This window comes from Coregonus clupeaformis, unplaced genomic scaffold (genome assembly GCF_020615455.1).
Source record: "Coregonus clupeaformis isolate EN_2021a unplaced genomic scaffold, ASM2061545v1 scaf0760, whole genome shotgun sequence".
In the NCBI taxonomy this organism is placed as follows: Eukaryota; Metazoa; Chordata; class Actinopteri; order Salmoniformes; family Salmonidae; genus Coregonus; species Coregonus clupeaformis.
In genome coordinates, this window is record NW_025534215.1 from 70,457 (window position 1) to 97,581 (window position 27,125).

The window sequence follows — 27,125 nt, forward strand, 5'->3', positions numbered from 1 at the left end:
GCCTACATTCATGCCTGTTAGGCGTGGGGTGTACTAAGCTGGGTCATCTGATGCGGAACAGGAATAGGTCGTTGGAGGAGCTGGGAGAAAGATTGTCTCGCCTACTGAGGAAGGTCGTCGCTGAGGTCTGTGACTCCTTGCCAGTACTTCATCTGCAGTATGTGACTGACACTTCCAATTCTGTGGAAGGAGGGTCTGGATTATGTGTTCCCTGCACTGATTGTTAGTGCTGCGGGGGGGCATTCGAGGAGGACGGGGATGCTGCTTTCCTTTGATACCCCGGAGCTGGGGGAGTTCAAGGAGGTGGGAAAGAAGGCCATGTACAGAATACAGTGGGGAAAAAAAGTATTTAGTCAGCCACCAATTGTGCAAGTTCTCCCACTTAAAAAGATGAGAGAGGCCTGTAATTTTCATCATAGGTACACGTCAACTATGACAGACAAAATGAGAGAGAAAAAATCCAGAAAATCACATTGTAGGATTTTTAATGAATTTATTTGCAAATTATGGTGGAAAATAAGTATTTGGTCAATAACAAAAGTTTCTCAATACTTTGTTATATACCCTTTGTTGGCAATGACACAGGTCAAACGTTTTCTGTAAGTCTTCACAAGGTTTTCACACACTGTTGCTGGTATTTTGGCCCATTCCTCCATGCAGATGTCCTCTAGAGCAGTGATATTTTGGGGCTGTCGCTGGGCAACACGGACATTCAACTCCCTCCAAAGATTTTCTATGGGGTTGAGATCTGGAGACTGGCTAGGCCACTCCAGGACCTTGAAATGCTTCTTACGAAGCCACTCCTTCGTTGCCCGGGCGGTGTGTTTCGGATCATTGTCATGCTGAAAGACTCAGCCACGTTTCATCTTCAATGCCCTTGCTGATGAAAGGAGGTTTTCACTCAAAATCTCACGATACATGGCCCCATTCATTCTTTCCTTTACACGGATCAGTCGTCCTGGTCCTTTGCAGAAAAACAGCCCCAAAGCATGATGTTTCCACCCCCATTCTTCACAGTAGGCATGGTGTTCTTTGGATGCAACTCAGCATTCTTTGTCCTCCAAACACGACGAGTTGAGTTTTTACCAAAAAGTTCTATTTTGGTTTCATCTGACCATATGACATTCTCCCAATCCTCTTCTGGATCATCCAAATGCACTCTAGCAAACTTCAGACGGGCCTGGACATGTACTGGCTTAAGCAGGGGGACACGTCTGGCACTGCAGGATTTGAGTCCCTGGCGGCGTAGTGTGTTACTGATGGTAGGCTTTGTTACTTTGGTCCCAGCTCTCTGCAGGTCATTCACTAGGCCCCCCGTGTGGTTCTGGGATTTTTGCTCACCGTTCTTGTGATCATTTTGACGCCACGGGGTGAGATCTTGGGTGGAGCCCCAGATCGAGGGGAGATTATCAGTGATCTTGTATGTCTTCCATTTCCTAATAATTGCTCCCACAGTTGATTTATTCAAACCAAGCTGCTTACCTATTGCAGATTCAGTCTTCCCAGCCTGGTGCAGGTCTACAATTTTGTTTCTGGTGTCCTTTGACAGCTCTTTGGTCTTGGCCATAGTGGAGTTTGGAGTGTGACTGTTTGAGGTTGTGGACAGGTGTCTTTTATACTGATAACAAGTTCAAACAGGTGCTATTAATACAGGTAACGAGTGGAGGACAGAGGAGCCTCTTAAAGAAGAAGTTACAGGTCTGTGAGAGCCAGAACTCTTGCTTGTTTGTAGGTGACCAAATACATATTTTCCACCATCATTTGCAAATAAATTCATTAAAAATCCTACAATGTGATTTTCTGGATTTGTTTTTCTCATTTTGTCTGTCATAGTTGACGTGTACCTATGATGAAAATTACAGGCCTCTCTCATCTTTTTAAGTGGGAGAACTTGCACAATTGGTGGCTGAGTAAATACTTTTTTCCCCCACTGTATGTGTAAAGGTGTCCCATGCCTCTTCCCTGGAAGGGGTAAAATCGACGAGGTGGGCGGGTGTGCTTGGTCCAGGTGCCTCCCCAAAAGGCTGTTGGTGATCATTATACAAACTACAAACAAGTTCAAACAGGTGCTATTAATACAGGTAACGAGTGGAGGACAGAGGAGCCTCTTAAAGAAGAAGTTACAGGTCTGTGAGAGCCAGAAATCTTGCTTGTTTGTAGGTGACCAAATACATATTTTCCACCATCATTTGCAAATAAATTCATTAAAAATCCTACAATGTGATTTTCTGGATTTGTTTTTCTCATTTTGTCTGTCATAGTTGACGTGTACCTATGATGAAAATTACAGGCCTCTCTCATCTTTTTAAGTGGGAGAACTTGCACAATTGGTGGCTGACTAAATACTTTTTTCCCCCACTGTATGTGTAAAGGTGTCCCATGCCTCTTCCCTGGAAGGGGTAAAATCGACGAGGTGGGCGGGTGTGCTTGGTCCAGGTGCCTCCCAAAAGGCTGTTGGTGATCATTATACAAACTACAAACAAGTTCAAACAGGTGCTATTAATACAGGTAACGAGTGGAGGACAGAGGAGCCTCTTAAAGAAGAAGTTACAGGTCTGTGAGAGCCAGAAATCTTGCTTGTTTGTAGGTGACCAAATACATATTTTCCACCATCATTTGCAAATAAATTCATTAAAAATCCTACAATGTGATTTTCTGGATTTGTTTTTCTCATTTTGTCTGTCATAGTTGACGTGTACCTATGATGAAAATTACAGGCCTCTCTCATCTTTTTAAGTGGGAGAACTTGCACAATTGGTGGCTGACTAAATACTTTTTTCCCCCACTGTATGTGTAAAGGTGTCCCATGCCTCTTCCCTGGAAGGGGGTAAAATCGACGAGGTGGCGGGTGTGCTTGGTCCAGGTGCCTCCCCAAAAGGCTGTTGGTGATCATTATACAAACTACAAACAAGTTCAAACAGGTGCTATTAATACAGGTAACGAGTGGAGGACAGAGGAGCCTCTTAAAGAAGAAGTTACAGGTCTGTGAGAGCCAGAAATCTTGCTTGTTTGTAGGTGACCAAATACATATTTTCCACCATCATTTGCAAATAAATTCATTAAAAATCCTACAATGTGATTTTCTGGATTTGTTTTTCTCATTTTGTCTGTCATAGTTGACGTGTACCTATGATGAAAATTACAGGCCTCTCTCATCTTTTTAAGTGGGAGAACTTGCACAATTGGTGGCTGACTAAATACTTTTTTCCCCCACTGTATGTGTAAAGGTGTCCCATGCCTCTTCCCTGGAAGGGGTAAAATCGACGAGGTGGGCGGGTGTGCTTGGTCCAGGTGCCTCCCCAAAAGGCTGTTGGTGATCATTATACAAACTGCCTATTGATAAGAGGACAGCTGACCTCCAATGGAGGATAATACAAGGAGCCATAGCCACCAACATATATCTAGTACACCTGGATCCTACTGTTGGGGAGGGGTGTCCATTCTATGCTGAGTCTGAAACTCTGGCACATCTGTTTTTACAGTGTCCCAGGTTGGTCGGGATGATTGACCTGATCACTAATTGGTTCTCAACGTTGGGAGAGGTTTTCTCTTCCCAACTGTATATATTTGGGCCAAAGTACAGGTTTAGTCAAAACGGTGTAGTTGTGTTGCTTAATTTTTGTGTTAGGGGCAGCAAAATTAGCGATATGGAAGACCCGAAGAACAGTATTCGGGGACAGGGGTCTGTGGATGTGGTGGGAATGCTGGAGGGAATGTTGGCAGCGAGACTAAGGGTTGAGTTTGCCTATTATAAACTTGTCAACAATATTGATCTGTTTATGAGTATATGGGGTATTCAGAGGCTGTTGTGTTTAGTTACTGTGGAGGAGGAATTGGAGTTGTGTTTTTAATTGATGTGTAACTATGGTTTTATATGAGTATTTATTGTGTGGTGGGCTCCCAGATCCAACAAAGATTATTTAAATCCTCTCTCTCTCTCTCTCTCTCTCTCTCTCTCTCTCTCTCTCTCTCTCTCTCTCTCTCGCTCTCTCGCTCTCTCTCTCTCTCGCTCTCTCTCTCTCTCGCTCTGTGTGTGGTGACAAAGAAGAGTAAAGTTAAGTGGTCCTCTGTACCTCAGCTGGTAGAGCACGGCGCTTGTAATGCCAAGGTAGTGGGTTCGATCCCCGGGTCCACCCATACACACAAAAAAAATGTATGCACGCATGACTGTAAGTCGCTTTGGATAAAAGCGTCTGCTAAATGGCATATTATATTATTATAAGGCCTCAACATCTTGCTGAATTTATCTGAACTAACATCTATCTCAATTTCTGCCACCGTCCATTTCGAAAGTGCTGAACGAATAGGAACTTGCTTATACTTAGAGCTAAGTGTGATAATGATTTAAGAACAAACATTATGAATTTACTGTACATAAATGTAATAATGTTTGTGTATAGTTAAAAAGTCAAAACTCATGTCGGCATTCGTTATTATTGAAGAATAATGTGTTTTTTATCGAGTTACACAATATCAGCTATGGTTTTGAAAAAAGCAGTAAATTAGGCTGAATGAACTGTTTTGCTGCCAAACGAGGCTCCGCTGATAGCCAGGTGAAACGGTGGTAAGGATTCACTCGATGGTGCTGAAAGGAAAGTTCAGCTGTTGGGACAGCATTTTGTAGGCCCTAACAGTTTGTGGGCACTGTTTGTAACCATTATAATGCATTTAATGTATTGTTTAGTGTTGTGTGTCACGCCCTGACTCAGGGGACGCTTATATGTTGAGTCAGGGTGTGTATATTCCTTGTTGTGCTTTTCTATGTTGTCGATATATTATGTGTAGATCAATGTTGGCCGGTGTGGTTCCCAATCAGAGGCAGCTGTAGCTCGTTGTCTCTGATTGGGGTCCATACTTAAGCAGCCTATTGGCACAGTCTAGTTGTGGGATCTTGTTCCTTGTAAGGTATGTTGTGTGTTCTACCTTGGACTTCACGTTTCATTTCCTGTGTTGTTTATTACTTTAATAAACATGTACGCATATCACGCTGCGCCTTGGTCTGACCCATCATTCAACGAACGTGACAGAAGATCCCACCAAACGAGGACAAAGCAGCGTGCCCAGGAGCAGCAGACACCCTGGACACAGGTAGTGGAGCAGAGATCATGGACTTGGGAGGAGATAAGAGAGGATCTGGCCAAGCATATGGAGGCCCTGAAAGGGATGAGGGAGATGGAGGTGAGATTAGCCGATAGCGGACCCTGGGCAAAGGAGGAAGCCCAGGCAGGAGAGGTGAAACGGAGACCCGAGAGGCAACCCCAATAAAAAAATTTGTGGGGGCACACGGTGTGGACGACGAGGCAGCAGGAGGCCGTTAAAGGGCGGATCTGCAGGTGAGGAGGCCACCATGTTACTGGGGCTTTGTTTCAGAGGGAGCAGGAGTTATTCGGTCAGAGGAGGCGCTACAGTAGGCTAAAAAGGGAGAAGGAAAGTGTAGAGGCACGGCGAGAGGAGCTGGTTAGGCAGCAGAAGGAGCGGGGTTAATAAAGGAACCCAGTCCTGCTCCTCGCACCAAGCAAGTGGTGCGTGTCGCCAGTCCGATCCGGCCCGTTCCTGCTCCCCGCACCAAGCCAGTGGTGCGTGTTCCCAGTACGGCCCGGCCCGTTCCTGCACCTCGCACCAAGCCTCTGGTGCACGTCGCCAGCCCGGGCCGGCCTGTTCCTGCTCCTCGCACCAAGCCAGTGGTGCGCGCCGCCAGCCCGGCCCGGCCTGTTCCTGCTCCTCGCACCAAGCCAGTGGTGCACGTCGCCAGCCAGGCCCGGCCTGTTCCTGCTCCTCGCACCAAGCCAGTGGTGCGCGTCGCCAGCCCGGCCCGTTCCTGCTCCTCGCACCAAGCCAGTGGTGCGCGTCGCCAGCCCGGCCCGGCCTGTTTCTGCTCCTCGCACCAAGCCAGTGGTGCGCGTCGCCAGCCCGGCCCGGCCTGTTCCTGCTCCCTCGCACCAAGCCAGTGGTGCGCCGCCAGCCCGGCCCGGCCTGTTCCTGCTCCTCGCACCAAGCCAGTGGTGCGCGCGCCAGCCCGGCCCGGCCTGTTCCTGCTCTCGCACCAAAGCCAGTGGTGCGCGTCGCCAGCCCGGTCCGGCCTGTTCCTGCTCCTTGCACCAAGCCAGTGGTGCGCATCGCCAGCCCGGCCCGGCCTGTTCCTGCCCTCGTACCAAGCCAGTGGTGTGCGTCGCCAGTCGGCCCGGCCTGTTCCTGCTCCTCGCACTAAGCCAGTGGTGTGCGTCGCCAGTCCGGCACGGCCCGTGCCCATTCCACCGGTGCCTGGTCCGCACCGGTCAGCTGCTCCACTCCGAGCCAGAGCAGTCCGCTCCACCGGTGCCTGATCCAGTGCCGGTCAGCTGTTCCACTCCGGAGCCAGGAGCAGTCCGCCTCCACCGGTGCCTGATCCAGCTCCGGTCAGCTGCTTCACTCGAGCCAGAGCAGTCCGCTCCACCGGTGCCTGATCCAGCTCCGGTCAGCTGGCGCCACTCTCGAGCCAGAGCAGTCCGCTCCACCGGGGTCCAGTCCAGCTCCGGTCAGCGGCACCACTCCGAACCCAGAGCAGTCCGCTCCACCGGTGCCTGATCCAGCTTCGGTCAGCGGCTCCACTCGGAGCCAGAGCTGTCCGCTTCACCGGTGCCTAGTCCAGCTCCGGTCAGCGGCTCCAGTCTAGACCATGATGTCAGCCCCCTCTCCAGGTTCGGGGTCTCCCACACCAGGGTCCAGACAGGGCCTGGCGTATTGTGGGAGGAAGGAGAGGGGGGAAGCAGCGCGCCGAGGTCCAGACCAGACCAGGGGCGCAACAGGGAGGCGGAGGAGTGAGAGGTCGTCACGCCCCGAGCCGGATCCGCCTCCGAGGCGGAATACCCACCCGGCCCCTACCCTGTTATGTTTATGTTGAGCGGTCAGAGTCCGCACCTTTGGGGGGTACTCTCACGCCCTGAATCAGGGACGCTTATATGTTGAGTCAGGGTGTGTATATTCCTTGTTGTGCTTTTCTATGTTGTCGATCTATTATGTGTAGATCTCTGTTGGCCGGTGTGGTTCCCAATCAGAGGCAGCTGTAGGTCCATGTCTCTGATTGGGGACAATACTTAAGCAGCCTATTGGCACAGTCTAGTTGTGGGATCTTGTTCCTTGTAAGTTATGTTGTGTGTTCTACCTTGGACTTCACGTTTCGTGGTTTCCTTTGTTGTTTTGTCGTGTTGTTTATTACTTTAATAAATATATCACGCTGCGCCTTGGTCTGACCCGTCATTCAACGAACGTGACATTGTGTTGTATAATGGCTTTGCTGGCATGCATATTATAAAATGTGTTGAGTTTGCCCCACCAGGATTTACGGTGCCTTCGGAAAGTATTCAGACCGCTTTACTTTTTCCACATTTTGTTACGTTACAGCCTTATTCTTACATTTATTAAATCGTTTTTTCCCCCTCTTCAATCTACACACAATACCCGATAATGACGAAGCAAAAACAGGTTTTTAAAAAACGGAAATATTACATTTACATAAGTATTCAGACCCTACTCAGTACTTTGTTGAAGCACATTTGGCAGTGATTACAGCATCGATTCTTCTTGGGTATAACGCTACAAGCTTGGCACACCTGTATTTAGGGAGTTACTCCCATTTTTCTCTGCAGATCCTCTCAAGCTCTGTCAGGTTGGATGTGGTTGCGTTGCTGCACAGCTATTTTCAGGTCTCTCCAGAGATGTTAGATCGAGTTCAAGTCCGGGCTCTGGCTGGACCACTCAAGGACATTCAGACTTGTCCCGAAGCCACTCCTGCATTTTCTTGGCTGTGTGCTTAGGGTCGTTGTCCTGTTGGAAGGCAAACTCCAAGCGGGCTGTCATGTGCCTTTACTGAGGAGTGACTTCCGTCTGGCCTGATTGGTGGAGTGCTGCAGAGATGGTTGTCCTTCTGGAAGGTTCTCCCATCTCCACAGAGGAACTCTAGAGCTCTGTCAGAGTGACCATCGGGTTCTTGGTCACCTCCCTGTGTCACGACTTCCGCCGAGGCTGCCTCCCCTCCTTGTTCGGGCAGGTTTCGGCGTTCGGCGTCACCGGCTTACTAGCTACTGCCGATCCATTTATCATCACTCCATTTGTCTTGTCTGCAATCACACACACCTGGTCCTTATTCCCTCATTAGTCATTGTATAAGTGTTCCCTCTGCTTCCTTGTCTGTGTGAGTGATTGTTATTTGTGGAGGTTAGTGAAGCTCGGTGGAGCTTGTGTATTTTGTATCGACGGGAGATTTCCTGTGTGCCTTTGTATTTTCCAGTGCGCCTGTTTAGTGCCCCTGGAGTGTGTGTGAATTTCTGCGTAAACCGGTATTTTGGCAGATTAAAGCCTGTGTTTCTGTGATTTACCCTCCTGCGCCTGACTCCTTCCACACCACCTCATCACACCCTGACCAAGGCCCTTCTCCCTGATTGCTCAGTTTGGCTGGGCAACCAGCTCTAGGAAGAGTCTTGGTGGTTCCAAACTCTTCCATTTAAGAATGATGGAGGCCACTGTGTTCTTGGGGATCTTCAATGCTGCAGACATTTTTTGGTACCCTTCCCCAGATCTGTGCCTCAACACAATCCTGTTTCAGAGCTCTACGGACAATTCCTTCGACCTCATGGCTTGGTATTTGCTCTGACATGCACTGTCAACTGTGGGTCCTTATATAGACAGGTATGTGCCTTTCCAAATCATGTCCAATCAATTGAATTTACCACAGGTGGACTCCAATCAAGTTGTAGAAACATCTCAAGGATAATCAATGGAAACAGGATGTATCTGAGATACATTTCGAGACTCATAGCAAAGGGTCTGACTACTTCTGTAAATAAGGTATTTCTGTTTTTTATTTTTAGTAAATAAGCAAAACATTCTAAAAACCTGTTTTTGCTTTGTCATTATGGGGTATTGTATGTAGATTGCTCGGGATTGTTTTTTACAATCCATTTTAGAATAAGGCTGTAACGTAACAAAATGTGGAAAAAGTCAAGGGCTCTGAATACTTTTCGAAGGCACTGTACATGCTAAATTCGCCACTGGACACTTTAATCAAATCAGTAGGCCTATAGCAATATGTATCATGACATTAGCTTTTATAACTTAACATATTTTGCAACAGAATGAGTCTCTCTCTCCACTACCTATTGTTCAAGCAGTGAGGATTCAACATAATATATCTGCAGATAATCGCCAAAAAGCAGTAATAGCATGCCAGTATGCAAATGAGGTAGCCAAACTGGACGAGCTCTGTTCGAGACTATCCTATCAACGGGACCGGAAGAACTGTAATATCCTATGTTTCTCGGAGTCGTGGCTGAACAAGGACATGGATAATATACATTTAGCTGGTTTTTCTATGCATCTTCAAGACCGCAAGGCAGCGTCAAGTAAGGTTGGGGGGAAGGGGTGTGTCTCTTTGTTAACAACAGCGGCTGCGCAATTTCTAATATTAAGGAAGTCTCGAGGTTCTGCTCGCCTGAGTTAAAATATCTCATGATAAGCTGTAGACCATACTATTTACCAAGAGAGTAGCTGTCTATTTGCCACCACAAACCGATGCTGGCACTAAGACCGCACTGAACGAGCTGAATAGGGCCATAAGCAAACAAGAAAATGCTCATCAAGAGGCTGTGTTCCTAATGACCGGGTGATTTTAATGCAGGGAAACTAAAATATGTTTTACCTAATTTCTACCAGCATGTCACCTGTGCAACTAGAGGAGACACAACTCTAAATCACCTTTACTCCACACACAGAAATGCATACAAAGCTCTCCTCACCCTCCATTTACCAGTGACGTGCTCAATACGGAAGTGGTCCGATGAAGTGGATGCTAAGCTACAGGACTGTTTCGCTAGCACAGACTGGAATATGTTCCGGGATTCATCCGATGGCATTAGTCACCAGATTCATTAACAAGTGCATCGACGACATCGTCCCCACAGTGACTGTACGTACGTACATATCCCAACCAGAAGCCATGGATTACAGGCAACATCTGCACTGAACTAAGGGCTAGAACTGCCGCTTTCAAGGAGTAGGACACTAATCCGCTACGACCTCCGACAAGCCATCAAACAGGCAAAGCGTCATTACATGACTAAGATCGAATCCTACTACACCGGCTCTGACGCTCGTCAGATGTGGCAGGACTTGTAAACTATCACGGATTACAAAGGGAAACCCAGCCGCGAGCTGCCCAGTAACAAATGCCTACCAGACGAGCTAAATGCCTTCTATGCTCGCTTCCAGGCAGGCAACACTGAAAAATGCATGAGAGCACCAGCTGTTCCAGACGACTGTGTGATCACGCTCTCCGTAGTCGATGTGAGTAAGACCTTACAACAGGTTAACATTCCCTAAGGCAGCAGGGCCAGATGGATTACCAGGACGCATACTCAGAGCATGTGCTGACCAGCTGGCAAGTGTCTTCACTGACATTTTCAACCTCTCCCTGACCCAGTCTGTAATACCTACATGTTTCGAGCAGACCACCATAGTCTCTGTGCCCAAGAGCGCCAAGGTAACCTGTCTAAATGACTATCGCCCCATAGCACTCACATCTGTAGCCATGAAATGCTTTGAAGGTCTGGTCATGGCTCACATCAACACCATCATCCCAGACACATTGGACCCAACAGATCCACAGATAACGCAATCTCTATTGCACTCCACACTGCCCTTTCCCACATGGACAAAAGGAACACCTCTGTGAGAATGCTGTTCATTGACTACAGCTCAGCATTCAACACCATAGTGCCCTCCAAACTCATCACTAAAGGACCCTGGGATTAAACACCTCCCTTTGCAATTGGATATAACAGGAACAGGATCCCATCTGTCTACCAATACTTCCCCATACCTTTTCCTGTTTGCCAGAAAATGGCTGCTGGCTAAGGATGCTGCTGGGACATTTGCAGCGTTTACTTTTTTCTTTACTTTAATTGCTGTTTAACCTGGCTTTGGAATTTAGTGATTTTACCTGCGTCTTGGTTTTGTCTTCGCCCAAACTTTGACTGCAGTGAACAAAAAATAGCACAGGTACAGAGAGGCGGGACAGAGAGCAGACTAACAAACCAGTAGTGTTTCACTCGCTTTGTGACTGACAGGCACCTGTCCTATCAATAGATCACTAGAAGATGCATATCGTTCATTCTAGCGGGAGAAGACTATACAGACGTTTCTGACTAGCTAATTCAAACTTGTAAATGAAAAGAAGCCTAGTTAGTTGGAAAAAGTAGCCAGCTGACAATGAGTCTGTTATCGTCTGTTTAGCTGACAGCTGGCTCTTATGGAAAACAATGACTAAGCCCAGTGTTTTGGCCAAACTCACAGGTGGTATTGTCTGTCCACTAAACAGCAGAGAAGCACTCAAAATTCAACATGATATCCATAATATATGCAACTGGATTCATTTCTAAATTGATTTATTTTCAAATGTGCTATGTCCATGAAAGTATGGCAATAATTTATATTAATCTTCAGTGCCATGCTATCGCAAGCTGCAATACTTGAAATTCGTTTTGGATTACAGTAAGCACTCTAACGTCTATTCGATATGTTATGGTGGTTTTGGTAAGACCATTTAGCACTTCACTGTGAGGTAAACTGTTTCAGTTGAAAGAAACACACACACAACTAATATACTGGGTACAACTTATATGGAAGATGATGAGGGATAGGAAGGTTGTAGTGACCTTGCTTGCCCCAGGCAGGAGGTGGAGCTTGACGTATGGATCGGCCAGTCCGTTGGAGTCCATGGCCTTTAGTCCCTATGGAGACACACACAGGCATGGTTACAGACGCACGCACACACACATGCAAACACACACACACACACACATACGCTGACACACACAGTGAGAGACACACACACATAAACACACACCGACACAGACACACACAGACCACACTTGGTCAAGGTTTAGCTATCATACACATGTCATACAGTCATACACCACAGGCTGTAAGCCAGACAAGGTCAGGGCATGACAAAGAACATTATGTCCTTTGGTGTTCAACTCTACTCTTGTTTTGTCTATTGTGTCGCATGCCATTCTACTCAAATCGTTCTCATTCTGCGTCCATCATTTCTCAAGCTAGTCTGTTTATATGTAGGTGTGCCTACACTATCAATGCTTTCCATTGGGTTGGGGTGCTTATCTGGGTATAAACATAGTGTCACGATCGTCGGAAGGGAGCGGACCAATACGCAGCGCGTGGAGTGAACATGATGACTTTATTTATAAAGCAACCACGTAAAAACAACAAAAGACGATAGTGAAGTCCTAACGTAACAATACACTGAACTTGGAACAATAACCCACAAAACAAAGGTGAAAACTGACAGTTTAAATATGGCTCCCAATCAGAGATAACGAGCCGACAGCTGACACTCGTTACCTCCGATTGGGAGTCATTGACTACAACATACAACACCTAGAAAAACAACCCACAGACCTGCAAACATAGAAATACACCCGACAGAACTACCAACATAGAAAAACACCCAAATCCCCAACAAAACAACATACACTCTAGCTCACATACAAAAGTCCTAGAGCCAGAGTGTCACAGTACCCCCTAAAGGTGCGCACTCCGGGCGCACCAGCATACGCTCTAGGGGAGGGTCTGGGTGGGCGTCTGTCCACGGTGGTGGCTCTGGCCCCGGTCGTGATCCCCACCCCACCACAGTCACAAACTGCTTAGTAGGCAGTACCCGACTAAGGGACAGCACCTGACTAAGGGGCAGCACCGGACTAAGTGGCAGCACCGGACTAAGGGGCAGCACCGGACCAAGGGGCAGCACCGGGCTAAGGGGGCAGCACCTGACTAAAGGGCAGCACCGGACTGAGGGGCAGATCCTGGCTGGCTGGCTCAGGCGGATCCTGGCTGGACGGCTCTGGCGGATCCTGGCTGGCGGAAGGCTCTGGCTGATCCTGTCTGGCAGAAGGCTCTGGCTGATCCTGTCTGGCAGAAGGCTCTGGCTGATCCTGTCTGGCAGAAGGCTCTGGCTGATCCTGTCTGGCAGAAGGCTCTGGCTGATCCTGTCTGGCAGAAGGCTCTGGCTGATCCTGTCTGGCAGAAGGCTCTGGCTGATCCTGTCTGGCGGAAGGCTCTGGCTGATCCTGTCTGGCGGAAGGCTCTGGCTGATCCTGTCTGGCAGAAGGCTCTGGCTGATCCTGTCTGGCGGAAGGCTCTGACGGCGTTGGGCAGACGGGCAGTTCAGACGGGCGTTGGGCAGACGGACAGTTCAGGCCCCGTTGGGCAGATGGGCAGTTCAGACGGCGTTGGGCAGATGGACAGTTCAGACGGCGTTGGGCAGACGGACAGTTCAGGCCCCGTTGGGCAGACGGCAGACTCTGGCCGTCTGAGGCGCATCGTAGGCCTGGTGCGTGGTGCCGGAACAGGAGGTACCGGGCTGAGGACACGCATCTCAGGGCTAGTGCGGAGAGAAGCAACAGGGCTTGCTGGACCCTGGGAACGCACATGACGCCTAGTGCGAGGAGCCGGAACAGGGCATGCTGGACCCTGGGGACTCCCATAACGCCCTAGTGCGGGAGCCGGAACAGGGCATGCTGGACCCTGGGGGACTCCCATAACGCCTAGTGCGGGAGCCGGAACAGGGCATGCTGGACCCTGGGGACTCACCTCACGCCTAGTGCGGAGAGCAGGAACAGGCCGGGCGGGGCTGGCGGCGCGCACCGTATCCCTGGTGCGAGTGGCCGGAACAGGCCGGGCCGGGCTGGCGGCGCACCCTATCCCTGGTGCGTGGAGTAGGAACAGGCCGGGCTGGGCTGGCGAGCGCACCGTATCCCTGGTGCGAGTGGCCGAACAGGCCGGGCCGGGTTGGCGAGGCGCACCGTATCCCCTGGTGCGAGGAGTAGGAACAGGCCGGGCTGGGCTGGCGACGCGCACCGTATCCCCTGGTGCGAGTGGCCGGAACAGGCCGGGCCGGGTTGGCGAGGCGCACCGTATCCCTGGTGCGAGGGTAGGAACAGGCCGGGCTGGGCTGGCGACGCGCACCGTATCCCTGGTGCGAGTGGCCGGAACAGGCCGGGCCGGGTTGGCGAAGCGCACCGTATCCCTGGTGCGAGGAGTAGGAACAGGCCGGGCTGGGCTGGCGACGCGCACCGTACACTTAGTGCGAGGGACCGGAACAGGCCGTACCGCACGGGAACACACACTACTGGCTGCACCACGGGACTAGGAACGGGCCGGACCGAACTGGTTACACACCCCAGTACCTCACGCCGTGCCTCAACACTTTCCTTCCCTGCTTTACCCAGTTGCCCCCTTGACCTGGTAGCCCACTGAATCCGTCCCTTCTCTGCCTCCGTCAGCCCCCCTTAACCTGGCAGCCCTCTGACTCTGCCTTGTGGCAGCCTCCTGCTGCTCCGTCGCCCAAGCCATGTGCCCCCAAAAATTTCTTGGGGTTGCCTCTCGTCCTTCCGACGATGATGGCCCTGCTGATGCCGTTGCTCCTCTCGCCGTCGCCTCTCCACCGTCTCGTTCCATGGTCGGCGATCCATACCGTCTAGGATCTCCTCCCAAGTCCAGGACCCTTTACCTTCCACCAGTTCCTTCCATGTCCAGACCCTTTGTTCCTGGAGCGCTGCTTGGTTCCTTTATGGTGGGTTATTCTGTCACGATCGTCGGAAGGAGCGGACCAATACGCAGCGCGTGGAGTGAACATGATGACTTTATTTATAAAGCAACCACGTAAAAACAACAAAAGACGATAGTGAAGTCCTAACGTAACAATACACTGAACTTGGAACAATAACCCACAAAACAAAGGTGAAAACTGACAGTTTAAATATGGCTCCCAATCAGAGATAACGAGCCGACAGCTGACACTCGTTACCTCCGATTGGGAGTCATTGACTACAACATACAACACCTAGAAAAACAACCCACAGACCTGCAAACATAGAAATACACCCGACAGAACTACCAACATAGAAAAACACCCAAATCCCCAACAAAACAACATACACTCTAGCTCACATACAAAAGTCCTAGAGCCAGAGTGTCACACATAGTCAATCGCCTTCTAATAAAGGACAAATGATAGCAACTCCCAGAAATGACCTAGTAGGAAGGCACAGAATTATGTCTGAATCCCAAATAGCACCATATTCGCTATGTAGTGCACTACTTTTGACAAGGACCCATATGGCGCTGGTCAAAAGTAGTGCACTTTATAGGGAATGGGGTAACATTTGGGATGCATATTTAGTCTGTGAATATTATTGAATGGGTGCATTTCAGCTTCACATCTACCATAGTACCCATAAGGGGTGTACAGTGAGGGAAAAAAGTATTTGATCCCCTGCTGATTTTGTACGTTTGCCCACTGACAAAGACATGATCTGTCTATCATTTTAATGGTACGTTTATTTGAACAGTGAGAGACAGAATAACAATAAAACAATCCAGAAAAACGCATGTCAAAAATGTTATAAATTGATTTGCATTTTAATGAGGGAAATAAGTATTTGACCCCTCTGCAAAACATGACTTGGTGGCAAAACCCTTGTTGGCAATCACAGAGGTCAGACGTTTCTTGTAGTTAGCCACCAGGTTTGCACACATCTCAGGAGGGATTTTGTTCCACTCCTCTTTGCAGATCTTCTCCAAGTCATTAAGATTTCGAGGCTGACGTTTGGCAACTCGAACCTTCAGCTCCCTCCACAGATTTTCTATGGGATTAAGGTCTGGAGACTGGCTAGGCCACTCCAGGACCTTAATGTGCTTCTTCTTGAGCCACTCCTTTGTTGCCTTGGCCGTGTGTTTTGGTCATTGTCATGCTGGAATACCCATCCACAACCCATTTTCAATGCCCTGGCTGAGGGAAGGAGGTTCTCACACAAGATTTGACAGTACATGGCCCTGTCCATCGTCCCTTTGATGCGGTGATGTTGTCCTGTCCCCTTAGCAGAAAAAACCCCCAAAGCATAATGTTTCCACATCCATGTTTGACGGTGGGGATGGTGTTCTTGGGGTCATAGGCAGCATTCCTCCTCCTCCAAACACGGCGAGTTGAGTTGATGCCAAAGACCTCGATTTTGGTCTCATCTGACCACAACACTTTCACCCAGTTCTCCTCTGAATCATTCAGATGTTCATTGGCAAACTTCAGACAGCCCTGTATATGTGCTTTCTTGAGCAGGGGGACCTTGCGGGCGCTGCAGGATTTCAGTCCTTCACGGCGTAGTGTGTTACCAATTGTTTTCTTGGTGACTATGGTCCCAGCTGCCTTGAGATCATTGACAAGATCCTCCCGTGTAATTCTGGGCTGATTCCTCACCGTTCACATGATCATTGCAACTCCACGAGGTGAGATCTTGCATGGAGCCCCAGGCCGAGGGAGATTGACAGTTATTTTGTGTTTCTTCCATTTGCGAATAATGGCACCAACTGTTGTCACCTTCTCACCAAGCTGCTTGGCGATGGTCTTGTAACCCATTCCAGCCTTGTGTAGGTCTACAATCTTGTCCCTGACATCCTTGGAGAGCTCTTTGGTCTTGGCCATGGTGGAGAGTTTGGAATCTGATTGATTGATTGCTTCTGTGGACAGGTGTCTTTTATACAGGTAACAAGCTGAGATTAGGAGCACTCCCTTTAAGAGTGTGCTTCTAATCTCAGCTCGTTACCTGTATAAAAGACACCTGGGAGCCAGAAATCTTTCTGATTGAGAGGGGGTCAAATACTTATTTCCCTCATTAAAATGCAAATCAATTTATAACATTTTTGACATGCGCTTTTCTGGATTTTTTTGTTGTTATTCTGTCTCTCACTGTTCAAATAAACCTACCATTAAAATTATAGACTGATCATTTCTTTGTCAGTGGGTAAACGTACAAAATCAGCAGGGGATCAAATACTTTTTCCCTCACTGTATATTGTATGTTTGCCTGGTGTGGGCTGAATGTGAAATCTATCTTTCTAGCCCAGATCGCATCAATACTTAACTCTGCCTCATTGTCAAGATATAAACCTTGGTTCTCTCTCACTGAATAGAGTTCACAGGTTTTCTAGGCAAGCGCCATTGTCTTCATGACTTGGCTCGATGTGCTGGGTTAGAGCTAAGCCTGGAAAAAGTATGTTGAGTGGCTTTCGATGCTGCAATGCTAACCTAAGGCTTGCAGTGGATTGGATAGCGCTTAAGCTAATTGCACTTTGATTATTGGCGCTTTGTGTGGAGGAGACGTGGCTTAGCTTAGGCTTGGGGTGTAAGTGGAGTCTTGTTTTCAACCTTAGCCCTTGACGGAGGTTAGAATAGTCTGTATAGGGTTGAGTTTCTTACCTTGGCCTTGTGGATTGTACAGTGTAGACAGTTGTTCTCGTGATCGAAGAGCAGGGTAAATTCCAGGGTGCCCAGGTAAGCTGTAAAACAAAACAGTCGATACAGACAATCCATTATTGGCGGTGAATATAGCCTGATTAAAAGTGTGTATAAATGAATGCAAATAAACACATATGCATGTACAGATGGCCACACAGATGCATACACATAAACATAAACACCAACACACACACACACACCTTCCACCCCCAACCTCCAAAAACACAAACACCTGTAACTCCAGCCTCCTGCACAATTCTGAAATCTGGATACGCCAATGCTTATATTCCTGACAGTCTCTTAAAAAACATGCCCTGTTTTTATTACTCGCTGTGAGTGGAAAGAAAAGAAGCTTGAGGACTGAATCACATTACTCCGACACAGCAAAATAAATCACACAGAGTGTGTGTGTGTGTGTGTGTGTGTGTGAGCCCCTCTGTCGGAGAAACTCGGAGCGAGCGACAACAAACGCGAGACAATGACGGGGTTGAAGACGCTCGACTCACAATTACTTCCCTTAAACACATGCAGTGCCAGCTGACACTGAGAAATGTACCCAGAAACTGGTTTTGACACAAACAAACGGCGACTTCGAGAGTCGGTATTAAACCGCGAGAATGTTGAGGCCCGTGTTTGTTTTCGATGATTAACTAGGATACACATTTATTTACATAAATCGCCGCAAGGACCCCATCGAGTTCATGTGCGTAGACATGCACGAACATACACAATTTGACAGTTGTACACACATGGACTGTGATGCACATACTCGTACACGCACATCCTCAGAGACAAACTCGAAGACAAACAGAGAAACAGACATGCATGAATACATGAATTCACAACTGGAACATCATTAACTAGCCTAATTTTAACACCCACAGTTAAACCCATAGTGACATTCAGAAAGACAAAAAAAAAACACAAGCCACACTGTCTATAGCCTTACACACTTTGACCATTGGATGTACAGAATTGTCAAAATGATTGTAATAAAACATACAGTGCCTTCAGAAAGTATTCACACCCCCTTGACTTTTCCACATTTTGTGGTGTTATAGCCTTGATTTTTAATTTATTAAATTTAGATTATTGTCACTGGCCTACACACAATACACCATAATATCAAAGTGGAATTATATTTTTTGACATTTTTACAAACTATTTAAAAATGAAAAGCTGAAATGTCTTGAGTCAAAAAGTATTCAATCCCTTTGTTATGGCAAGCCTAAATAAGTTCAGGAGTAAAAATGTGCATAACAAGTCACATAATAAGTGCAATTATAGTGTTTAACATGATTTTTGAATGACTACATCATCTCTGTACCCCACAAATACAATTATCTGTAAGGTCCCTCAGTCGAGCAGTGAACCACACCTGGGTCACACCTCACACCAACCCTTACAGAAAACTGAGCCAATATGGACCCAGCTGAGGCAGCACAGTATCGGAGCACATTGGTAACACAGGGAGCTATGCTGAACCAACACGACCGCAGCCTGCAGCAGATCACAGAGAATCTCCGCCAGCTGACAATCGCCGTGCAGAGCCGGGTGAACACCCGACCAGCCCCTGCAGCCGGCGGAGTGGAAGCCGCGACAGCGGCGTCGTCAGTCTCGCCTCCGACATTACGGAAACCCCGCCTACCACCTCCGGAGAAGTATGACGGACGTCCAGAGGGCTGCAGGGAATTCCTCACCCAGTGTTCCCAGGTATTCAGCCTACAACCCTCCTCCATCCCGACGGAGCAGGGCCGGGTGGCCTACATCCTCACTCTGTTGACGGGTCAGGACCATTCCTGGGCTACCGCGGAGTGGGAGAGCCACACTCTGGCGTGCTCCGACTCCTACCAATTCACCCGGGAGCTATGCAAGGTGTTTGACACCTCTCGGGTATCGGGAGGGGTGCTAGTGAGCTGGAACCGAAACCCCAACTCCAGAGACTCCCAGACTTTTCTCCCCGTCAGGGTTCAGTGGGCCCGCACTGCGCGTCAGGCGCATGCACTGGTGGATTCTGGGGCCGCGGGAAACCTAATGGATGCGGGGTTGGCCCAAGGGTGGAGTGTTCCGTTACTCTCCCTCTCTGAGACGGTTCCGGTCATGGGCCTGGACGGCCGGCCGTTGGGGTCGGGCTTCATCACTCGGATGGCGGGGGCGCTATTGGAGGATATCCAGTTTTTTATTGTGGACTCTCCGGAGTGTCCCCTCATCCTTGGGGAACCCCCAGCGACTGGCGTGGGCGGAGAACGCCCAAAACACCCTTCTCTGCTCGTCCACCGGCCTGTCCCCCTTCCAGTGCCAATATGGGTACCAACCCCCCCTATTCCCCGAGCAAGAGGAGGAGGCGGCAGTCCTTTCGGTCCAGGCCCACAAAGTATGATCCTCCGACAACCTTAGGCACCACCTCACTCACAGTCTGGACTAATCAGTATCCTATTGGTGTCACCTGTGTCTACCTGTTCACCTGTGTATTTATGCCCTCACTTCCCTGTGTTCCCTTGCTCAGTTTTCTCTGTTAGTTTCTCTATGTCCAGCAGTACTACTCAGTGTCTGATCGGAGACCTATGTACAGGTACTTGAGAATTGTTCTCCCTGTTTCGTTATTTGTTTCAGTCATAGGTAGTATTTCGTATTTTGGCTGTCAGCCGGTTTTTGGAGACTTATTTGGTCTGCCTTTCTTTTATCGTGATAAGTCCGTTATCTTGTATTCTGGCTTCGGGACCACCAGTAAAGATCCTTGTTTCACCATCTCTGCCTACTGCCTACTGTATATCCTGCACCGCACCTGGGTCACACCTCACACCAACCCTTACAAAAACGCAGACATTGAATATCCCTTTGAGCATGTGGAAGTTATTAATTACACTTTGAATGGTGTATCAGTGCACCCAGTCACTACAAAGATACAGGCGTCCTTCATAAATCAGTTGCCGGAGAGGAAGGAAACCGCTCAGGGATTTCACCATGAGGCCAATGGTGACTTTAAAACAGTTAAAGAGTTTAATGGCTGTGATAGGAGAAAAAAAAAACATTTTAGTTACTCCACAATACTAACCTAATAGACAGAGTGAAAAGAAGGAAGCCTGTACAGAATACAAATATTCCAAAACATGCATCCTGTTTGCAACAAGGCACTAAAGAAATACTGCAAAAAATGTGGCAAAGCAATTAACATTTGTCCTGAATACAAAGTCTTATGTTTGGGGCAATTCCAATACAGCACATTTCTGAGTAACACTCTCCATATTTTCAAGCATAGTGGTGGCTGCATCATGTTATGGATATGCTTATAATCGTTAAGGAATGGGGAGTTTTTCAGGATGAAAAAGAAACGGAATGGAGCTAAGCACAGGCAAAATCCTAGAGAAAAACCTGGTTCAGTCTTCTTTCCACCAGACACTGGGAGGGAAATTCACGTGCAATAACCTAAAACACAAGGCCAAATATACACTGGGGTTGCTTTCCAAGATGATATTGATTGTTCCTGATTGGCGTAGTTACAGTTTTGACTTAAATCGGCTTCAAAATCTATGGCAAGACTTGAAAATGGCTGTTTAGCATTTTCAACAACCAACTTGACAAAGCTTGAAGAATTGTTTTAATAATAATGTGCAAATATTTTACAATCCAAGTGTGCAAAGCTCTTAGAGACTTATCCATAAAGACATAGCTGTAATAGCTGCCAAACGTGATTCTAACATGTATTGACTCAGGGTTGTGAGTACTAATGCGTTTCAGCCAATCAGTTGTGTTGTGACAAGGTAGGGGGGGTATACAGAAGATAGCCCTATTTGGTAAAAGACCAAGTCCATATTATGGCAAGAACAGCTCAAATAAAAATAAAAATAAATAAAAAATAAATAAATAAAAAAGAAGTGCACTTATTGGTAGATGGGTAAAAATTAAGAAAAAACAAACAAACAAAAGAAACAAAAAAAAAACACGAGCAATGGACATTAGACCAGTGGAAATGTGTCCTTTGGTCTGGAGTCCAACTTGGAGATTTTTGGTTCCAACCGCCGTGTCTTTGTGAGACGCTGTGTTGGTGAACAGATGATCTCCGCATGTGTATTTCCCACAGGAAAGCATGGAGGAGGAGGTGTTTTGGTGTGGGGGTGCTTTGCTGGTGACACTGTCTGTGATTTATTTAGAATTCAAGGCACACCAGCATGGCTACCACAGCATTCTGCAGCGATACGCCATCCCATCTGGTTTGGGCTTAGTGGGACTATCATTTGTTTTTCAACAGGACAATGACCCACACACATCCAGGCTGTGTAAGGGCTATTTTACCAAGAAGGAGAGTGATGCAGTGCTGCATCAGATGACATGGCCTCCACAATCCCCCGACCTCAACCCATTTGAGATGGTTTGGGATGAGTCGGACGGCAGAGTGAAGGAAAAGCAGCGCTCAGCATATGTGGGAACTCCTTCAAGACTGTTGGAAAAGCATTCCATGTTAAGCTGGTTGAGAGAATGCCAAGAGTGTGCAAAGCTGTCATCAAGGCAAAGGGTGGCTATTTGAAGAATTTGTTTAACACTTCTTTGGTTACTACATGATTCCATATGTGTTATTTCATAGTTGTGATGTTTTCACTATTATTATACAATGTAAAAAATAGTAAAAATAAAGAAAACCCCCTTGAATGATGTAGGTGTGTCCAAACTTTTGACTGGTACTGTATGTAAATTAGATATTTCTGTATTTCATTTTCAATACATTTGCAAACATTTCAAAAATAATGTATTATGTGTTAATGTGTGTTGATGGGTGAGAAAAACAATCTAGTTAATCCATTTTTAATCCATTTTGCTGTAACACAACAAAATGTGGAATAAGTCAAGGGGTATGAATACTTTCTGAAGGCACTGTATATGTTTGATGAGTGTATGCACAAAAAAATAACGTTTTCACAACCATTGTAGCTAGAATACATCCATAAGGTAGTGTGCAATGGTTGTGAATGTGTTGTAAAAAAGTATGATGAAATTAGCATAATCCAGAGGGTTATTGTCAAATTAGATTTCTCCATTTCTAATCCTTTCTGTTCCGCTTCCTCATATACCCATGAAACACTGTTCATTTGTTTTTGTGTATTACTCATTCCGTTGAAATGTACTTGGAACAAAACCCAGATTTATGCGAAATTAATTGGACGTTGTTGGAGATGTGAGAAGGAACATTTGGCCCACGTATCTTTCTTTAAAACCCTGGCTAATGACGTGTTACCAAGCCATGTTCTTAATTATTGTAAACATTGAGATGAACTGAGGATATGGCAGCTTATTGAGAACGGTTGCGTTGGCCGTAGAATGTTTTGAAAAAGTTGTACATTTCGAAATAGATACACACACACACACACACACACTCACACTCACATACATTCTCACAGACACACAACACACACCAAACTTGACCCGAAGGCCTTCCTTTCCTGATCCTAACCCCTGAACCCTGACCCCCCACTAGGGTTGCACGATATTGGAAATAACTGACATTGCGATATTTTTGTTTTTCTGTGATATATATTGCGATATGAAAAAATACAGGACGTATGGATGATCCTCTGGGAAAAATGCAGTTTGCAAACAGCGACTTTTCAGGTGGAAGTCCTCATTAATAAAGTGTACGGTCAGACTTATGTAGGGCTCCGTTGTCCGGCTGGACCACAAGTCCGTTGTTGCTGTATAATATTCCACTTGTGACAGCTCTGTTTCAACTTGTGCCTTGCATTTCTCGAACAACTCTGGGATGGCAACTTGAGAAAAATAGTTGCGTGATGGCATTACATACCGCTTGTCAAGCGACCGGATCATGTTTTAAAAACCCTCTTTGGTAACCGTGTTAATTGGTCCCATGTCTTTGGCGACGTGAAATGTTATTGAATCTGTGATTTCTCTCCGTTTGGAACCTTTCTCGTATGGTGTAATACTGGCAAAGTCATCCGAAATAGATTTTTTCTTTGGAGGGCATTGAGATGCTTTGCACTTGTCATACGAAGATTTGTGGTGCCGCCTTAAATGATCTAACAAATTGGTCGTGTTGCCTCATGTTGTGGCAACAATTGCAAGGCACTCTCAACAAAGTACCTGTTTTTGGTCAACATCATCCTGTCTGTAGCCAAAATATTTCCATATAATTGACGATGCATTTCTATTTGCAACCAAATTCTCAATTTCGGTCTTTTTTGCCTGTTCCTCGCTCATCATTTCGTCACGCGCAAGCAGAGCCTGCATGTCAACCACGTGCAGCAACGAACTCCGTGTTTAAAATAATAATAATAATAATAAACTGTGTATCCAATAACCCATAAATCGGAGTAAATTATGTTATATCAGACATATATATTGCTAGTATAACATTAAAAAAATATATATATATTGTAGACTGATATATGTTTACCTTACTAAATCGCACGTTCTGCGATGTGACTATTGCGGATGCATACATCGCAATGTCAATGCTGAAACAATATATCGTGCAGCCCTACCCCCCACCAACCCCCCACCCCCACTCACTTTCATCATCATCATCATCTGAATCCACCCCTTCTTGCCTCTCCCCCCGGTCCACCTCGATGGGTTTCCTCTCCTCCTTATTCTCTCTGTCCGTCTCCCCTCCATTGTTCAATCCGAAATCTGGTTCCTTCAGGATCTTCTTCTCCCGGGGCGGGGGCGGGGTCATGGGATAGTCATGGAAGCGCGGGAAGAAGTCGGAGATCTGCGGGATAGGCATTATGGGCCCGGGACACACGTTGATGGCAAAGTGCTCCTGCATGGAGATCTTGACTGGAGAGGGTGGAGGGAGAGATCTGGGAGCAGAGGAGGTGGCACGAGAAGGTGCGGGGGAGGATGGGGTGGAAGAGGAGGGAGGGATGGAGAGATGGGAGGAGGTGGAAGAGTCGGGTGGGGGGGCGAAGTGGGAGTGGGGCGGAGGAGGTTTCGATACGCTCATGTGCACCGCCGGATGGGACTGTGGGTAGGCGTGTGTGTGTGGGTAGGTAGGTAGGTAGGTAGGTAGGTAGGTAGGTGTGTGTGTGTGTGTGTGTGTGTGTGTGTGTGTGCGTGCGTGTGTGTAGTGGTGGGGGGGGTGGAGATGAGATGAAGAGAGAGAAATAGAGAGGGAGATATGAATGAGAGGGGAGGAAAGGAAGGAAGGGTGGGAGACAGAGCGATAGTATCACTCACTTTATCGAGTATATCTCACTTCCTGGTTCTTTTGCTGTACTTAGTCCCTCCCTCTCCCTCACTCTCTTACTGTACATAATTGGCTTCTTCAAGTACCTGAGCTGATGTAAGCTACTCCCAATATCTCAATAGTCTTTCATGTCAAAATACTGTGCTACTATGTCAGATCTCCGAATATATCTTCATGTTTGACAGTGTATCGTTCTACTCTTTTGATCTCTCTCCATTTACTGTTATTTATACCTCTACTGTACACGATAATCCCTGCATCTCTCTCTCTTTCTCTCTCGCTCCCTCATCTTTCTCTCACTTTCTCTCTACCTCTCTTTCCCTAGGTTTGTCTCTCTAGCTCAATCTCTTTAGCTCTCTCTCGCTCTCTCTCTTGCACTCTTTCCACTTCTCTCTCTCTCTCTCTCTCTCTCTCTAGATCTCCACCTTGTCCTCAATATTTACATAACAGTGCTTGAAGTCTTATTCTCCAGTCCAGACGATGTCTGTCACCTATTCAACGAACAATCGTCTTCTAAATAAAGATCAATGATAAACTGTAACAGAAATGGTAATCATCCCATTATTAATTGAGGACATTTAATTATAGTACCTCTCCTTTCATTATCCTTTAATACCTCTGTCCTAGTGTAAATTGTAATTGCTGAAAGACTACACTACTGGCTATTGAAATGAGATCACTGTTCTATTCCATACAAAACATTGCTATAAATGTTGTTGTGTACTTAGCCTACATGTGCACACACAGTGTAAAACACAGGCTATGTTTAGACAGGCAGCCCAATTCATACCAAATTAGTGGAAAAAATATCAGAATTGGGCTGCTTGTGTAAACGCAGCCACACACACACACACGCTCAAGACACACACTCAAGACCAGTGGAGGCTGCTGAGGAGAGGACAGCTCATAATAATATCTGGAACGGAGCAAATGGAATGGCATCAAACACATGGAAACCATGTGTTTTATGTTTTTGATACCATTCCACTGATACCGCTCCAGTCATTACCACAAGCCCGTCCTCCCCAATATTGGTGCCACCAACCTCCTGTGCTCAAGACATACACACACATAGACACACACACAGACACACACAGACACACACACATAGACACAAACACATAGACACACACACATAGACACACACACATAGACACACACACATAGACACACAAACACAGACACACACACATATACACACACATATATACACACACACATAGACACACACAGAAATATACAAATGAGCAGACACACAGACAGATATCAAACCATTTGTTTTGCCTCAAATTCAGCTAGCACCAGAATACGATCCAGAGTCGTTCATCAATGAAATGAATGGTTAAATAAAAAGCCCACATTTTACCACACAAAAAAACCTCTCTGTCTTTCCTTAGGAAACCCAAACTCGTACGCACAGGCTTAAGCATACCTGTACACTCTCGCATGCACCCACTCTTACATGAATTATGCACACACGCTCTTACTAAAAAAAAACGGTCTTACAGCTTCTTGAGGATACACACGCACTTACTTGGCATAAACACGCATTTACTCTTCACAAACGTACACAGACAGTCAGACACACACACGCTCTCACCAAGTCAGACTTAAACACAGACATCGCCTAAACTCAAACTGTCTGACTTTCAGCTTCTTAAGCATACACACGCACAGTCATTCATTCACACATGTACACACAGACAAACTCATTCACTCACACATGTACACACAGGCACACTCATTCACTCACACATGTACACACAGACACACTCATTCACTCACACATGTACACACAGGCACACTCATTCACTCACACATGTACACAGGCACACTCATTCACTCACACATGTACACACAGACACACTCATTCACTCACACATGTACCCACAGACACACTCATTCACTCCCACATGTACACACAGACAGAGACAGACAGACAGACAGACAGAGACAGACAGACAGGCATAGACACAGAGACACGTACCCAGTGACAGTCTTCATCTGTTCCAGCGCTCCATCTTGTCTTCTCACACGTCCTCTGTCTCTTCTCTCACACACTGAGGAGCAAGCGGAGCTGCTTTGACTCGATATATCCTTCCCCACTCTCTCTCTCTCCCGCTCTCTCGCTCTCTCTCCTCCCCTGTCCCTCCCGTTCACTCGGTCGTGACGTTTCTAGTTAAATTCTCTCACAGTCGGTTGTGCGTGCACACCATGTATATAGTACTGTCACTCAGTGGCTCTGCAGTGAGGGGATTTAACTAAACAGAGAGAGGGAGGGGGGAGAGGGGAGAAGAGGGAGAGAGAGAGGGAGAGCGAAAGGGAGAGCGAGAGGGGGAGAGAGAGGGGGAGAGAGAGAGATTGAAATTTAACTTCCCTTTGCTAGCACATTTCAATATGATAATAATCCTTTTTATTAATTTGGGGGGTGGGAGGGTTATATTTGTCCTGTTACACACACGTGTGTAAGGAAATGTGTTTCTTGCATATCCTAACTACCCCTGAGACACCCGCGGGGAGTGGGGTCACGGCCAGGGTCACCATTGTACAGCGTCCCTGGAGCAATTAGGGTGAAGTGCCTTGCTC

The 27,125-nt window shown here is 47.1% G+C and overlaps 1 protein-coding gene across 1 annotated transcript in view; it reads right to left on the reverse strand.

Moving 5' to 3' along the window:
• The window catches only part of doc2d (double C2-like domains, delta), a 64,477-nt gene extending 37,709 nt beyond the window's left edge, over positions 1 to 26,768 (reverse strand). Inside the window, exons 1-4 of the mRNA XM_045216631.1 lie at positions 26,527 to 26,768; positions 23,861 to 24,314; positions 17,303 to 17,382; positions 11,688 to 11,762 (exon numbers count right to left, since the gene is read on the reverse strand). Of these exons, the coding sequence (XP_045072566.1) occupies positions 11,688 to 11,762; positions 17,303 to 17,382; positions 23,861 to 24,296 (591 nt within the window). The 5' untranslated portion in view covers positions 24,297 to 24,314; positions 26,527 to 26,768. The remainder of the gene's footprint in view (positions 1 to 11,687; positions 11,763 to 17,302; positions 17,383 to 23,860; positions 24,315 to 26,526) is intronic.
• Between the last annotated feature and the right edge of the window lie 357 nt (positions 26,769 to 27,125).